At 37.9% G+C, this 15,949-nt stretch overlaps 1 protein-coding gene across 4 annotated transcripts in view; it reads right to left on the bottom strand.

Annotated features, from left to right (window-relative positions):
- ST7 (suppression of tumorigenicity 7) overlaps window positions 1-15,949 on the bottom strand; it is a 235,114-nt gene that overhangs the window by 78,568 nt on the left and 140,597 nt on the right. For 2 of the 4 annotated variants that reach the window (XM_088018268.1, XM_028104977.2), the window contains exons 6-9: window positions 14,579-14,654; window positions 12,328-12,396; window positions 10,258-10,412; window positions 7,992-8,089 (exon numbers count right to left, since the gene is read on the bottom strand). In XM_088018268.1, coding sequence (XP_087874394.1) covers window positions 7,992-8,089; window positions 10,258-10,412; window positions 12,328-12,396; window positions 14,579-14,654 — 398 coding nt within the window. The remainder of the gene's footprint in view (window positions 1-7,991; window positions 8,090-10,257; window positions 10,413-12,327; window positions 12,397-14,578; window positions 14,655-15,949) is intronic. The other 2 variants (XM_028104976.2, XM_028104975.2) reach the window with 1 other exon arrangement.

The following is a 15,949-nucleotide window of genomic DNA, read 5'->3' as shown; positions in this document are numbered from 1 at the left end:
TCCTAAGCTTCCTCCCTACCCCCTCAAACACTGTTCTACCTGCAGACTTCCACATCTTAATTGATAAAAACTCTTCGCCTTCCAAGAAAAAAACCTTAGGACCATCCTTGACTTTTTCTCATAGCATATATTAATCACTTAGCAAATACTACTGGCCCTACATTCAAAATATATCTAGAGTCTGACCACTTCTCACCACCTGCTCTGCTACTGCTCTGGCCTGAATTATGACCGTCTCTCACTAAGATTAATACAAGAGTCTTCTGATCAACCTCCCTGTTTCTCCCTTGCCACACAGCAGCCTATAAAAATTAAAAATGGCCTTGTTGTGCCTCTGTTCAAACCTTGCAAAGCTCCCCATTTCAGCCAGAGTAAAAGCCTACTACAGTCCCCAAACCCTACATGATCTGTAACCCACCCCACTTCCCTGGGACTACTCTGTTCTATACACCCAGGACTCTTTTGCATACTCCTGGCCTCACAGCCTTTGAGCATACATCACATGACTATATTCTGCACCTCCTTCAGTCTTTGGTAAAATGTCATCTTTTTAAATAGGATGATCAGGAAAATGACACATACCAAATCATCCTATTAAATCTGTGACTTCCATGGCCTCCTCATTCTCTGCCAACTAGCTTTCCTAATCTTCCTTATCCTGCTCTACTTTGTTTTCCACCAGCATTTATCAATTTTTAATATATTACAAAAATACACACCTACTGTGTTTATTGTTTTTTTGTCTTTTCTCCCTGCTAGAATGTAAACTGCATAAGGTCAGGGTCTTTGTTTTTTCACTGATACCTGACATGAAATGGAGGTTCAATACATTTTCATTGAATGAATGAAAGGATGAATGGTTTAGTACAGTCTGGGTATAGCAAGACTAAAATCAAGGCTGTAGGGTAAAGAGAGAGAAAGAAGATGTGGAACCAGAGAAACAGTGGGCATGAATGGAGCCACTGGACAGAACCAGGACTGAGTCCTAGGAAGGTGAAATGCAGGAGAGCAGGAATCCAAGGAAAGAACTGTTTAGAGACATAGCTGTAAAGCAGAAGCAGATCAATGACTGGGAAAGGAGATCAAGAAGAGGAACTGGGAGGAGGGAAGTGAATCAGATGACAGGCACTGCCATGTCTAGACCTGCTCGTGGGCCAGCCATATATACTGCAGGCTTTACTCAGCAGTGAATACTATTCACCACACTGAAAAATGTGCGCCCGGCATTTGAAAAACCCTGATAGTGACAGTTAACGTGCCAGTCATGTATTTATTATGTCCCAAGTAAGACTTTTGTGTAAATGATAATAGCTAATACTAAATAAAATAACACTATTTCTAGACAAAATCCTCATCTGCATCAGGGACTATTTACCACCTGCTGTTTCTATAGTGAATACAGAGTCCAAGGCTGATAAAACCATGGTTCGTCCTTACTGATGCAAGTACGTAAATCAATAACAAATCCATTTTTTGCTCTTATTAATTAAATACTTTTCCTTTCTATGTAAATCACTAATTGCCAATAATTTACTAAATAAGTCAACTTAACTAATTTTTAAATTAGTTAATTTAAGTAAATTAGACTTAATTTACTAAATAAGTCAACTTAAACAACATTTCAGGCAAATCCAGAAAAACAAATCATGATAAAAAGGAAGGGTTCATATAAAGTCTAATTTGGAAGATCAGTGAGTTATTAGTGACAGCATTTGCTTCTAAGATCCACTTTTTCTTTATTTGTAAGTATAGCAAAGATAGAATCTAGAAACATGTCAATAATCACCACAGGAACACTTACTAGGAATGAACATATTTCACTGTATAGTCTTTAGTCCAACGATCCATCTGGTTATCTTTTTTTTTTTTAAGTTTTTATTTATTTATTTGACAGAGAGAGACACAGCGAGAGAGGGAACACAAGCAGGGGAAGTGGGAGAGGAAGAAGAAGGCTTCCCACGGAGCAGGGAGCCCGATGTGGGGCTCGATCCCAGGACCCTGGGATCATGACCTGAGCCGAAGGCAGACGCTTAACGACTGAGCCACCCAGGCGCCCCCCATCTGGTTATCTTAAGAGCTTGAAAGCAACTGTGCTCAAGTGATACTTGGTTGCCTGAAGGTATTAAAAACTACTCTTCCCATGCCCCTCCCCCACATAATGTTACTTCTTTCAACAATCAACTGAACAACTTCTAAATTTATTCATTAGCCAAGTTATCTGTAATAATTCATGACAATTTTAAGGAAAAAAAAGGGATATTGATAAGAGGGAAATAATGTGTCTTGCGGAATAGAAAGACAAAAAAAATAGGAGCAAAATTAGAATTTAAGAATGAGGAAAATGATAAAAGGGAATATAAATTAACTCCCAAAATATTCATTTAAATTTTTCCTCCTAGAAAGATTTTTTTTTTTTTTTTTTTAACCAATGCAATAAAAATGGAATTTCTGGGGGCGCCTTGGTGGCTCAGACGGTTAAGCATCTGCCTTCAGCTCAGGTCATGATCTCTGGGTCCTGGGATCCAGTCCCACAGGGGGGTTCTCCCTCTTCCTCTGCCTGCTGCTCCCCCTGCTTGTACTCTTTCTCTCTCTGTCAAATTAAAAAAGTAATAACAATAAAATAAAAAAATTAAAATTAAAAAAATAGAATTCATGTTGCAGAATATTCCCTAAATGAAATTTTAAAACAACTTGGAAATGGCATACCGGTTCTCTTTTACAAATTACTGATTTCATGAAGGTTTTTCTTCATGAACATAAGTAGGCAAAAATGCAAATCAACAGTCCTTAATGCTCCAAAGGCTTTGATTAGTCCCAGAGGTGTATATTTTCTAAAGTATGCTTTCAACAGAAGTGCTACTCTTCACAAATCATCTAAAGGGCATCCTCTTACTATTAATGCTGTTAAATTAATCCTCAAAGGTCAACTGCTCACACCATAGGATACCTCTAATGACCTAAAAGAGATACATAATGAACATCTACAATAATTTTCTAACTAGAACTCATTTTAATTTACATTAATTTAAAAATAAATGTTACCACTTCCCTAGGGAATATATACATGTGGTAATAAACAAGTCACACGTTTGTTTCAAATTTTAGGTGGGTGGACTTTTTTCTTTGATATCCACATTTCCCATGTCTACCCCATTTTTAGGGAGACTGAAAGTATATACAGAATACCTACATTTTGCTTTTATATATGACCTGGTATTGTGGATTGAACTATGTCCTCCAAAAAGAAATTCTGAAGTCCTAACCCCTGGTTTCTGTGAAGGTGACTTTATTTGGAAATAGGGTCTCTGTGGATGTATCAAATTAGGATGAGGTCATATATCCAATTTTAAATCCAACATGATTGGTGTCCTTATGATAAGATGGAAATTTGACCACAAAGACACAGATAAACAAGGAGAAAGAATGCCACATGAGGCAGAGATTGGAGTGATATGCCTATAAATCAAGGAATGCCAAGGATGGCCAGCAAGAAAGGACACTTTCCTAGAACCTTCAGAGAGAGTATGGCCCTGCCCACACCTCAATTTCAGACTTCTGATATCATGACTGTGAGAGAATATATTTCTGTTGTTTGAGCCACCTAGCTGGTGGTGCTTTCTTATGGACTATGACATTTTAGGAGAACTAAGAGAGCATGGTCTCCTAAAATCAAGTAAATAAAATGTTTCAAGAAGGTTGTGATGATCTGTGTCAACTGAGAGGCCAGGATATTGAAAGAGGCAGTTCTGGAGAGAGAAAGAGTGAAAGAACGAGGGAGAATGACACAGAGGTCTGCAGAAAACTACAAAAGAGAGGGGAAACAGATGATAAAGTCTGAGAGCCTATGGTCAACTTTCAAAGGAGCTGTAGATTTTAGGGAAAAGTGGCAAATAGTGCTCGGGAAGTATGCACAAGGAACAAGAAAGACCACTACCCCACATCAGGCCTTCACATTCTCCCTTTTCTCTCATTGCTCCGACCACGACCCTACCAAAATCTTCAAGTTCATTTACTCTCCATGCCCCCAGGGTATCTCTTCAGGGAATCCCATCCAAGACAAACAGCCTCCCAAACCAGCCTGGTCCCAGGAACTGATCAATTCTAGGGATGCTTTAGAACACTGTGTTCATAGTAGAAGATCAGACTACCAACAAATAAGACTGAATAAAAACCGAATGCCTGCCCCAAAACAGATCCACTTGCTTTAGGATTCTCCAAATCAGTGGTTCTTAATGGGGAATGATTTTGCCCCCCACCCCCCAGGAGATAGCAAGAGATATTTTTAGTTGTCACATTGGAGAGCAACAAGGGGGCAGGCTGCTACTAGTATCTAGTGGGTAGAGGTCAGGGATGCTGCTAAATACCCTACAATGCAAAGGACACCCACAACAAAAACTTACATGGCCTAAAATGTCAATAAAATGGAGATTGAGGAACCCTACTCCAGACCAAATGACCTGGGGCAAGAGGAGCTCTTAGGTTCTTTCTTATGGGTAAGCAATCCCACCCATACCAATTTCTCTACACCAGTTCTGACAGGGTATGGCTAAGGGGCCAGACCAAACAGTGAGCCTTATGAATTCCATTCCAAATCTACTCAAATAGGACCAGGAAAACTAGGGGAAAAAACAAACAAACAAAGCTAAGGTTAGTAAAATAGTAAAAGTTAAAAAGAAAGAAAAAATTGTGTCGTATATCAATGTTAAAGAGGCAAGATTAAAATGAGAACAAGCAAAAAGACTTTTCTTTCAACTTAAGAAAGCAGAAAATACAACTCTTTTCATTTTGAATAATAAATAATACCATGTAGTAAAATTCAAAAGCCAGCATGCTCTCTTAGTTCTACCCACTGCCAAAACATTCTTCCAGTACAGTGCTCCATATTCTTGACTGCAAAAGGAAGCTAATTAAAGTGAGTTTTTTGAGAAAACATCTTGGGAATTCAAAATAATTAATGTGTTGCTTTTATTTTTTTATATTAATGTTGTTGCTTTTAAAATCAGAAGCCATGAATCTTGACATTAAGGAGCTTACGTGTTCTTACCTCATCAATATTTACTTATAGTATCAATATTTTATTAGATCAATAATCATCTACAGTTGGACTTCCCAGAATTCCCATTCATTCTCTTTCAGGCTATCTCACCAATTAACAGTTCTCCCTTCCTTAAGGGGTTTCCAGAGAATTGTTCTGAAGAGTCTACTCTCTACACGGAAGGCATTCCGCCTCTACCATTTCTAGTTCCACCTTAAAATCTGCTCTAGGGAAGTTTCAACCAATGCATATGGGGTAGGATTGCTGTGTCTTAATGAGAAATTAGATCCTTCTGCCTCCGTGCTTTATCAGCAGGCTGCCTGGAATCCAGTGTGCTGTTTTATCAGAGGAACCTTTGCAGCAAAATGGTTTATACGCCTGTTATTAAAGGAGTAAACCCCCACTGAAGTTCCCATGTATGTATGCCCTGAAAGGAGTCAGGCCTGACCATCAGTTGTCTCCCACAAGGCTGAGACCAGCTGCAGCTTCAACAGACGTAGGGATCCTCAACCTCCGCTCCTCCATTCGGGTGCCAGGAGTTTGTGAAGAAAAGAGCACTATAAATATTTCTCTTCAAAACACATCTCCACAATGTCCGACACTATCTCTCCCAGGACTGTTACAAGAGTAGGGCCCATATCTATAAACCCAGTCAAAGGGCAACATGTATTGATATTCCAATAACATAACTGATTTTTTTAAGGAAAATAACCCAAGAAACACATATATAAATACAGATACACATATATAAATCTGTGTATGTGTATGTATATATACATATGTAGAGAGAAAGAGAGATTGCTTGACTTACTGACTCATTCAAGAAAAAAAAAATCAGAAATATCCCAAAATGCCCATCAGGGGAATGGGTAAGCAAATTACATCATGCTTACATAATGGAGAGAAAATAGGGGGGAAAATGTAAGCATGTCTACCATATGCCAAGTGTGTTCATATTATTTTATTTCATTCTCTCCACTGCTCCATCAATTCCCCTTTTAGCTAAGAATCACTCACCACAATTTACAGAACACAAATGAAAAGCCCATAAAGAAAGAAAGTTGCCCTGGGTCACAGAGCTAGTGAAGGGCAAAGCTGAGATTCACATCTACGTTTTCTTACTCTCTGCCCAGCATTTATTCCACTGCATCCCAGATTTCCCCCCAAGATCTATATTTGGACTAAGACAATAAATGGAATTGTAAATATAAAATAATGTTAAATAAAAGTCAAACCACAGCATAGCTGCACTGGTCTTAATCACATGAAAACTGATGATACCAAAACTGATGATCATCAGAATGAGACTGACAGAAAAAAACTGGAATTGAAATCACTCCAGTTTGTTTCTCCTGTGAAGTTGCTTAAGCACATAATAAAGAAAATCACCAAAATCTGCTCCTCCATGCATGCCTGTCCCAGGCTAACTAAGGTTAAGAAGAAGTGATAAATTTTAAACACCTTTTTAAAGGCTGAATGTGGCTGGGCCAGTTTAAGATAAATAGCCCCATCCTTCATAAAATTCTCAGCTCTTTTAGAGACAAAGGGACTGACTGGTAGAGTTTTCTCACTAGATCAAAAGATGGAATTTCTGCAACTTAAAAAGCTTTGAGAGCAAGTTCATGTCTCTACAGAACTCTCCTTTTATAAAAATTAGCACTTATACTGTATAACAAACATTCTTTAAATTCTTCCCTCAACCAAAAGAATTTACTCCTGGAACATCCCCTTTGCAGTAGCTTTGCCCATTGAGCATCTATCACCTGCGGTCAAACAGAATTACCTTGGAATCTCCCTCCTCTCATTGCTCTCATCAGGTCTGGGGGCTATCCTGCTGCTTAATGGAGGAGCCTAACCCAGGCACGGATCTCACTCGGACCTCCCCATTATGCTGCAACTTACAGAAATAACTAGCGGTGGGCCTGGAGTGCAGCCGCCCCCCACCCCATGCCAGAGTAACTGCGGATTCGTATGAATAATTGCCTTTCCAAAGATAAACCGACAAAAGGCTCACTAGGTTTACACAGTCCTGTTCTCAAACCCAAAACCTGAGAACTGGGCAAGACACCACTCTTATCTTGACCCTTGGTTCTTTCGTTTTTATAAGGGGTGGTTACCCGTTGTCTCCTGACTTCAGGAAGACAGCAGAGGCCTGAAATGTTGGCAAAAGTCTTTTGAAATTGTTTTTAAAAAGAAAATGGTTTATAAATACAATTTCCACTGGTGTCAGTTTCTTTATGAAAAAGTATTTATTTTAAAAAACATGGAAGTAAAATTTCCTCTACTGGTTTCCCTTAAAACTACCGTTTTGATTACTGAATAATAATCTCTCTTGGTTCTCTTTCCTTTTAAAACTCTTACCTATTTCCTCTCTTCCTGTGTTGACTACTACTAATAAAATATCCCGATTCAAGAATCTAGGAAAATGCTTGAAATGACTTGTCAGATTAGATCATACTATTATTACATTTGAGAGTAGCAGTTTATTCAAATCTTCCTAACACCAATCCGCACAAAAAAAGTCAGTCAGCTAAAATGGCTGATCTCATTCTTGGCTTCTGGCTACAGCTCCAGAGGTTGAATAATAAGGTCACGTATTGGAATTTCCTTACTATGCCAGCCGCTCTATGGACAGCTTTCCATGTATTAGCTCATTTAATCTTCACAACAATCCTAGGCAGTAATTGCTTTTGTTACTAATATTGTTATTGTTAAAGTTCTTGTTATCTATTCCCATTTTATAGATGAGGAAGCAGGCCCAGAGCCGGTGAGTCACTTGCCCACGACCACTCATCCAGTACACTGGGAGCTAGAGCTGAATCCCAGACTGGCCGGCTCTAGCACCCATGGGACCACCGCACCGTCACTGGCGCTCTCCGCTATGGCCATGCAGTTGGCTCCTCCTTCTCTAAGTCAGGTACATTGCTACTGTTCCCAAACACAAATTCAAACTCACATCTCTCATCATTTTCACTGCTTCCCTGGTCCTCCCGAGTCTTCTGGCACACATTGCTAGCCTTCTTTTGATGTAGACCAAGACATTAGTATCTCGTCCTGAAGAAGGAAATATAAAATACCAAAATTTAAAAATACAAAAGCTTTCAGCTGAGCAGCAAGAAAAAAATACAGAGACCCATTTGCGATGCCCTTAAAGGAAAACCTCCAGAGAGAACAAAGCGCTCCTTTGGCTTTTTCTTACTGCCAGGCACACTGACAACTTTGCTAATAGTAAAATGCATACAGTGTAGTCAAAACACTTAGATTTCCAAAGGTCAAATCATGTGACTGATTACCTAATCCATGCTTTTGAGTTAGAATGTTGAGTATTTGATAAATAAAATCATCTGCCACAAAGTGCTGGGAAAATGAACATACCCACATTGAATGTGGTTTATAAGCAAGAATTCCATATTCTTCAAGTCTGCATGCTTTTGGTGGAGATGCAAAGAGGTGAATCTCAGGTTGCATCTTGATGAACTATTTTTTTTCCTTCTTGACATTAAGTCTGGAGAAGCCTCATCTTGAACTTCTGTTTTATATTATTCTTTCCCTAAAACTAGTGACATCATAATCATCTCCAGGTCCCCAAAGCAGTCTATTTTAGATGGCAATATAACACATTCCAGATATGACAATAGAGTACGCAACAAAATGAAAACTACCGTAGTGTTAGAGAAAGCACTGACAAGCTAACTAGTTATAATAATAGTCACTAAAATGGCTCTTAAAAAGTACATTAACAACTTCTCATCTTAATCTTTTATTTAATTATATGTCATTTTGGATATGTTTCTAGACCAGTGAGAACATGCATGCATTTAATCCTCAATAAAATTACCATGTTTTAGAAAAATATGACACACCTGTTATAGATTAAGTACATGTATAATATGCAGCTATTAAAAGATGTTAAGACCAAAGTCCTAACATTTCAAGTTTTAAACAATGAGAACAAGATGTGTGCTGAAAATCTGCCAAGTGCCTACAAATTATTTTAAAGATGTGATTATATTTTTTGGATAGATTTAGGTAACAGGTTGAAAGGATTTAATCTACAGAAGAAAAGAAATAAAGAAAATTTCTTAAGTTATATTATAGGTAATGTAATTTTATGTGTTAATTCTCATTTAGTTCACAAAATAGACATTATGATACAAATGCCTTCAAAATTCATTGTTATAATTTTTTTTTAAAAAAAGCAATAGATATATGATTCGAGGCTTGATTAACATACATACTGCAGAATGCAAATAAAAACTCATGTTTTATTGTGTTGGGTGGACATACTCATGTATACACACAAAGATCAAAGATCTTGCTGTACCTTAGTCATAAGGACTAATGCACTCATTCTCTGCACCAAATCCAAGTTTAGCATTAAAATTTAATTTTATAATCTCAAATATGAAGGAGATGCAATCCTACTCTCCAAGATGCAGGAGGGGAAAATGAGGTGAGAAATTCCACTTTAAGGAAACAACCTAAAGTCTGAATGGAAAATGAAATGATTATTAAATTTCTACTCAAACAACCAAAAAACTGACAAGTCAGCTCCAGGAATTCCAGAAACAATTTTTTTATCTTGTTTTTATACCATTCCCCCAAAATATCACTGACCCTCTGTTTAGTGTACTAAAGTGAAAGGCCTCATTTTAAAGAGTTATCTTAAATAAAAGCAGCCACTATTTTTAATATAAAAAAGATAAATAATTACAAACTCATGGCTTTTTTAATCTCTGGAAGCCAATACCAATAAGCTAAATACTGAGATAATCACCAATAACTATGATATTCTTAGTTGTCCTATTTCAACCCATGCTGTAGAAGACTTGTAAGAGAAAAACTCTGATTACATTAACATAAATTTAAGTCCTGTTTCCCAAGTAGGCCTTAGGTTATGGGGCAGAGAAACAACTAATAAACAGAAATATATAAGAATTCTGAGGAGAAAAAAAGGTTACCATTAAAGGTTATTACCATTTATTTCTAGAGTTAAGGATCTAAAGATTAGGAAAGAATCTGAAAATGAATGTGAACAGTAATGAAGCTATAAGTTAATTACATACTGTGCTTTTATGAGAAGGAAAAAAAATAACAGAAAGGCAAAAACTAGTCTTTATTTTCATCTCAGACAACCATATTTTGAACTGGCCTGAACATTTGTTCTGATTAATCATGCTACAGTTCTGACCCCCAACACGTCAGCCTGGAGAAAACCTTACTATGTTGGGCTTCATACTGGGATCCATGATGCTGTAGCTGCTGAGAACGCCGGTAACAGCCGTCTCCAGCCTTCAGGGCCTGCTTAAACAGTTTTTCTGCTTCCGCGATGGTTGTTGCTTCCTCTTCAGCCAAGAGAATATAAGCAGTCGCACACCTGTCCATTCAGATAATAGCCACCATCAATTACAAATCCAAGGATATTGTCACAGCTGGAGGAGTGCATGCAGAAGGGCAAGGAGTTATGCCAAAACATGCAGAGTGGCCAACTGGTTCATGCACCCCTGGTTTGTAGTTGTTGACACAAAATAATGACACAAAAGAAATGCCTATATTTTAGCTTAAAAGGTAGGATGTGTAGTGTTAGGAACGTGGGGCTCACAAATGGACTCTGCCCCTTATTAGTGTGTCACTTTGGGCAAGTTATTACTCTGCCTCCCTGATGGAGCACAACATGAAACTGATTTGTTCACAGTGTTGTTGCAAAGGTTAAGTAAGGTGATGCATGTGAAGTGCTCAGTACAGTAGCTGGAATGGGGTACATACTCAGTGTCAACCAACAATGGCAATGACAAGAGCTGTTGGGAAAGATCTCCTTCCAGCTCTCCAAGTTAGAGATCCTACAGACAAGTTTCCTTCTATTCACTAAATATGGATTCTCTGGAATCTAAGGATTTCTTCAGAATCAGAAGTTCATTAAATCGGATTGATTACTCATTAAAAAAACAGCGCTTCAACATTTCATTACAGTCAGCACTGATTTTCTGGGTCAGAGAAGAACACTAGAAGAACCTACAGGTAGTGTTACTTCTGAAGAGCTCAAAATCTGATTCAGCCTCAGCAGCGAACAAGAGTTCCATCTCACACCTTTAACAGTAATAGCTACCACCATCTGTTGCTCAGTATATAGTAAGCACTGTACCAGGCACTCAACATACATCGTCTCATTTAATCCTTTCAACAACCTCTAAGCTAGGAAGCTGGAAAGGATAAGCAGTTAACTAACAAACAAGGGGAACTCTTGGAAATTTCAACCTTCCCCATCATATGAGAACAACCCGACTGCCAAAGAAAGGGAATGTGACAGGAAACAGTGAGGCCGGAGCCGACCATACAGGTCCCAAACTGCATAGATCCCTCTGCTTTCCTTCCTCCCCACTGCCTCTCTTGTGGTCATTTCCCTACTTGTCAGAACCTCCATCAGACCACAAGAGAGAAAATAAACAGAAAGTGAAACCAAATGTTACTTTTACCATTCATAAACTGCAACAGCCCAGCTAGGAAAATGAGGCTGAACTTACAGCCAATGGGAGGTTTGGGGTGACTAGTTAATCTTAGCCTTGAGGAGGAGTCTTGTCAATTCTTTGGTCAGTCCCTCTAATTACATGCAGGACTGATCAATGGGGCTTTAAACACAATGTGGGGCAGTAGGGAGAAAAAATGCCCAGAAAAATGCTGTAAAACCAATTACTATGGAGGGCAGCAGATATAGGACTTAGAAAGAACAATAATGATGCTGAAACTGCCCAGCGATTCACTAGAGAAAATAACTGGGACAGGCATCAGGAAGCACTACTTAAGGCTTCAGATGCTGACATATACATATGGGTCAAGGGTAATGAAGTGAAAACTGAGATTATAATACTGAGTGGTGGATATAGTATCAGAGGAATTAGCTATAAGATTATAGTTAGTGGGCTGGGAATTCAAGACAGGTGGGGGCAAGTTACGTGCTTTCTTTATTTATATTTCACATAGTATTCTTAGGAGGAGAGGCAGAGTAGCACTACTAGCCAAGAAAACATATATCTATGTGGAAAGTCATGAGTCTGGGGTAGAAACATGCTAAGAGCTTGTGAGTGAAGGAGAAAGAGCAATAGAAGTGCTAATGGTTGGGGAGAACAGAACGACGGCTCAGCTCGATGGAAGATATAGATGATGCATCCTTGTCACAACACAATACACAGACAGAAGCAAGAAAGTATGGTGATGGGGGTGTCAACCATCCAGATATCTGCTAGAAGAAGTCTCATTTGGTTAGAAGTAGGGCACCCGACAGGTTCTTGACTTACTTTGGTAACAATTTTATCTCCCAGATGGTAGAGGAAGCAATTAGGGGAACTTCAACTCTGGACCTAATTCTGACCAAGAAGAAAAAAATAGTTGGTGAAATGAAAATTGATAGGAACATTCAGAGAGAGTTACTATGTCATTTTGGATTCAGGATAATCAGAGAGGGTAATGTGGACTTCAAAAACTTCAAAGAAAAGAGGTATGAATCAATGGCATGAGACTCTGAAGGAAAAAAATGGTTTAAGAGGGTCGGGCAGCTTCCAAATGTCCAACTATCACCGTAGTCACAAATGAGCCTCTCAGGAAGAAAAGAGGGGTGACAATTAAGTAACCAATATGGCTGCACAGAGATCTCTCACAAGGTCAGATTCTTAAAGGACATGTAAAAAAAGATGGAAAGAGGGCATGTAATGAAGGACTACAAGAGAGTGGAATGAGCTAATAAGAATAATGTCAGGAGAGCTAAAATTCCAAATTAGCTGAAGCTTGCAAAGCAAAATAAAGACACAACAAAATGCTAAAGACAACCATCTATTCCCTGTTTTTAAATTACTTTTAAAGCCCTATTACCACCCCCATTTCTCTACAACCATCGCAAAAATAAATAAGCAAAAAAGACAAACAACACAACAACCACGTGAAAACAAGAAAAGTTTGTAGTTAGTAACAGCAGATAATAAAGAGAAAGCAAAACTCCGTAACTCCTATTTTTTTCCTGGCTTCTCTATCAAGGAGCATGATTGTCGGGCTGAAAAAGGGAGAAGAAATTAAACTCTAACATGGGTAAAAAGATGTAAGATAGCAAATAACTGAACTATCCTAAATGAATTACTGTACTGGGATAGGCAAATCCCAGGAAGCCAACCAGACCCCACAGGCAGGGAAGTGTTCTCTGTGGATAGTTAAGGAATCACAAAGAATGGACAGGTGCTAGAAGATGAGATGACAAATGCAGTAAAAATGTTCAAAAAGGGAAGAAGGCAGACTTCCCAAACTACAGAACAGTGATTTGTAAAGATATTCTAATGGATTATTAAAGGGATGGTCTCCAAGCACTTTTAAAAGAAAGTAGTGAAAATAGAAGCTAGCTTTAATTCACTAAGAATAAATAAATCAGGTTGTGCTAGCTTAATTCACTTTAAAGAATTTACTACACAATAAAGATCCATAGCTACAACTGGCATTCTTAAGATCAAAATGCAGAAATATGAGCTGAGTCACAGTGTAACTTGGGTGGCTTAGTAATTGGTTGAACAATACCAAGGGATGATGAGTCATGAAGACATGAACCTGGAGGATAGTCTGTAGATGTCATGTCACAGGGTTCTGTCCCTGATCCTGACATTTTTATCAGAAACATGGATGACACACAGAAGGCAGGCATATCAAATTTGTAGATGACAAGAAACTGGAAAATAAATACGTTGTATGACAGAATCAGAAACCAAATAGATCAACAGGTTACAATGGCAGGATTTCCAACTCTCAAGTGAATCTTTTTTTCTAAGACCTCCAATGAAGATTCTGTAACCTTCTTCAAAAAAATCATAAAATAGTTTAACAATGACCACTTGGCAGGGAGAGTGTCGAGGTGATTCAAACACCAGATGGGTGGTTGAGCTAAATGACCTTTAAGGCCTCTGCCAACCCTGAGATTTTATGACTCCAATTTTAAGAATCTTTCCCATTTTCTGAGATCTCCAGAAGATATTTCCCAGCCTTCCTTGGTAACCCACAGCATGTTTGACAACACTAACGACAGCATTTCATCTTATCTTTGTCTTGATCTTGAAATACTTTTAAAGTGCAATTTTTTTCACCTTATGTTTTTGTTCTCTTTTCCCCACTAGCAGAAGCTCTACCTAAAAAATATGATGGCAGAGATGAGCATTCTACATCTGAAAAAAATCTCCCTGTCAATATGTTTTAGATACGTAAAGAACTGTATTTATTTTATGTCCTTACAATATCCCACAGGTAGTCCTTAAAAGGGCTTGGAAGCCTTGGAATAGCCCTTGGAAGCTATTTAAGTTAGGGTCATAGCAAAACCACTGAATTGCTCTCTAAGATGACTAAAACCACCATCACATGGATGTCCTTCACAAAAAATTTTTTGACAAATTAATAAGTCCCAAAACAATCCTCAAGTTCAAATGCATAATTTAACTTAAGTATTCTATTAATGGTAACTGAATACATTCAGCAAAGGATGAGATTTCCTTTTTAAAAGCAAGATTTTCCCCCACTTACTCATTTATCTCTAAGGCTTCATGAGCTGCAGAAATTCTAGCTTGGGGGTTTCTTTCTCTCCAGGCTTTCTGCATTACTATTTTAGAAAAAGAGAAAAAAGCAAGTCCATCAATACACATAATTTGGAAGACTCAACATGGGACAATAGTTAAATTAATAGCTTTCAGCTTGAATACAAGACAGTATTTCACTTACCAAAAAAGTCAGCCCAAATCTCCAAAGTCACACAAATATTCTAATTTGCTATTCCACTGTCCTTCAGTAGATGATATAAAACCTTTCTTGAGCTCATAAAATTACAGATCTAAATCTTATAGACTAACCCATGGTCTATAATTTTAGAGACTTAATCTTGATCAAGATTTTTTTTTTTTTTACTGAAGTATTAGTTGATATACAATGTTACAGGAATTTCAAGTGTATAACATGGTGATTCTCCAAGTCTCCATGTTATGCTATGCTCACCACACTGACTAAGGTTTCTTAAGGATAAGACATTCTAAAAGAGATTTAATATTTCTTTTGCTCATTCGTGTCATTTGTTGTTAAGAAACATATATTATTTTATCCCTTTTGAGATGAGAGTGCTACTAATCTCTTCCTTCTACTTAGACACTACATAATTTCTATTGATCATTTTCCTGAAAGCTACAGGCTCTGGGTATTAGGACATTTTAAAACCATGTGAAGAGGGTGCCTGGGTGGCTCAGTTGGTTAAGCAACTGCCTTCGGCTCAGGTCATGATCCGGGAGTCCCGGGATCAAGTCTCGCATCAGGCTCCCTACTCAGCAGGAAGTCTGCTTCTCCCTCTGACCCTCCCCCCTCTCATGCTCTATCTCATCCTCTCTCTCAAATAAATAAATAAAATCTTTAAATAAATAAATAAATAAAACCATTTGAAGAATTAGGAGTTGGATCAGGGAAAAAAAAAAAGTGCTTTAGCCTTTTATTTAACATGTCTATCTGTTCCCAGAGTTTGCTGCAAACACAGTTTTCATATACCAGAGCAGTTTTTATATATATTGTGGAAAGCTCAATGCCTGGAATATTTATGTTCCACCATGGCAAGGAGTAACTTTAAAAAAAGAGCAACAATCTCCATATTTGTTTTATAAATATGTATACTCTAAGTTAGTTTCTTAGGTGCATGTACATATTCCCCTTTTTAAAGATTTTTTTACCTATTTAATTTTGGTAATATAAACAGTATCAGTGGAATTATTTGGACCTCAAACAATGTGAAATGCATGCCAAACAAAGCCTTTACTAGGATGGAAAACAAATATGGATTCTAATAGCTAAAGCCATGCCCCCATTCAGTGATAGTGAACCTATAAATAGGCATACAAATCACTACAATATATTCATTTA

Source organism: Eumetopias jubatus, unplaced genomic scaffold, assembly GCF_037043125.1.
Source record: "Eumetopias jubatus isolate StellerSeaLion01/CBP00866 unplaced genomic scaffold, mEumJub1_p1.0 scaffold_14, whole genome shotgun sequence".
Lineage (NCBI taxonomy): Eukaryota > Metazoa > Chordata > Mammalia > Carnivora > Otariidae > Eumetopias > Eumetopias jubatus.
Note: the sequence above shows the minus strand (reverse complement) of the source record. Positions and strands in the feature narration are given on the sequence as shown.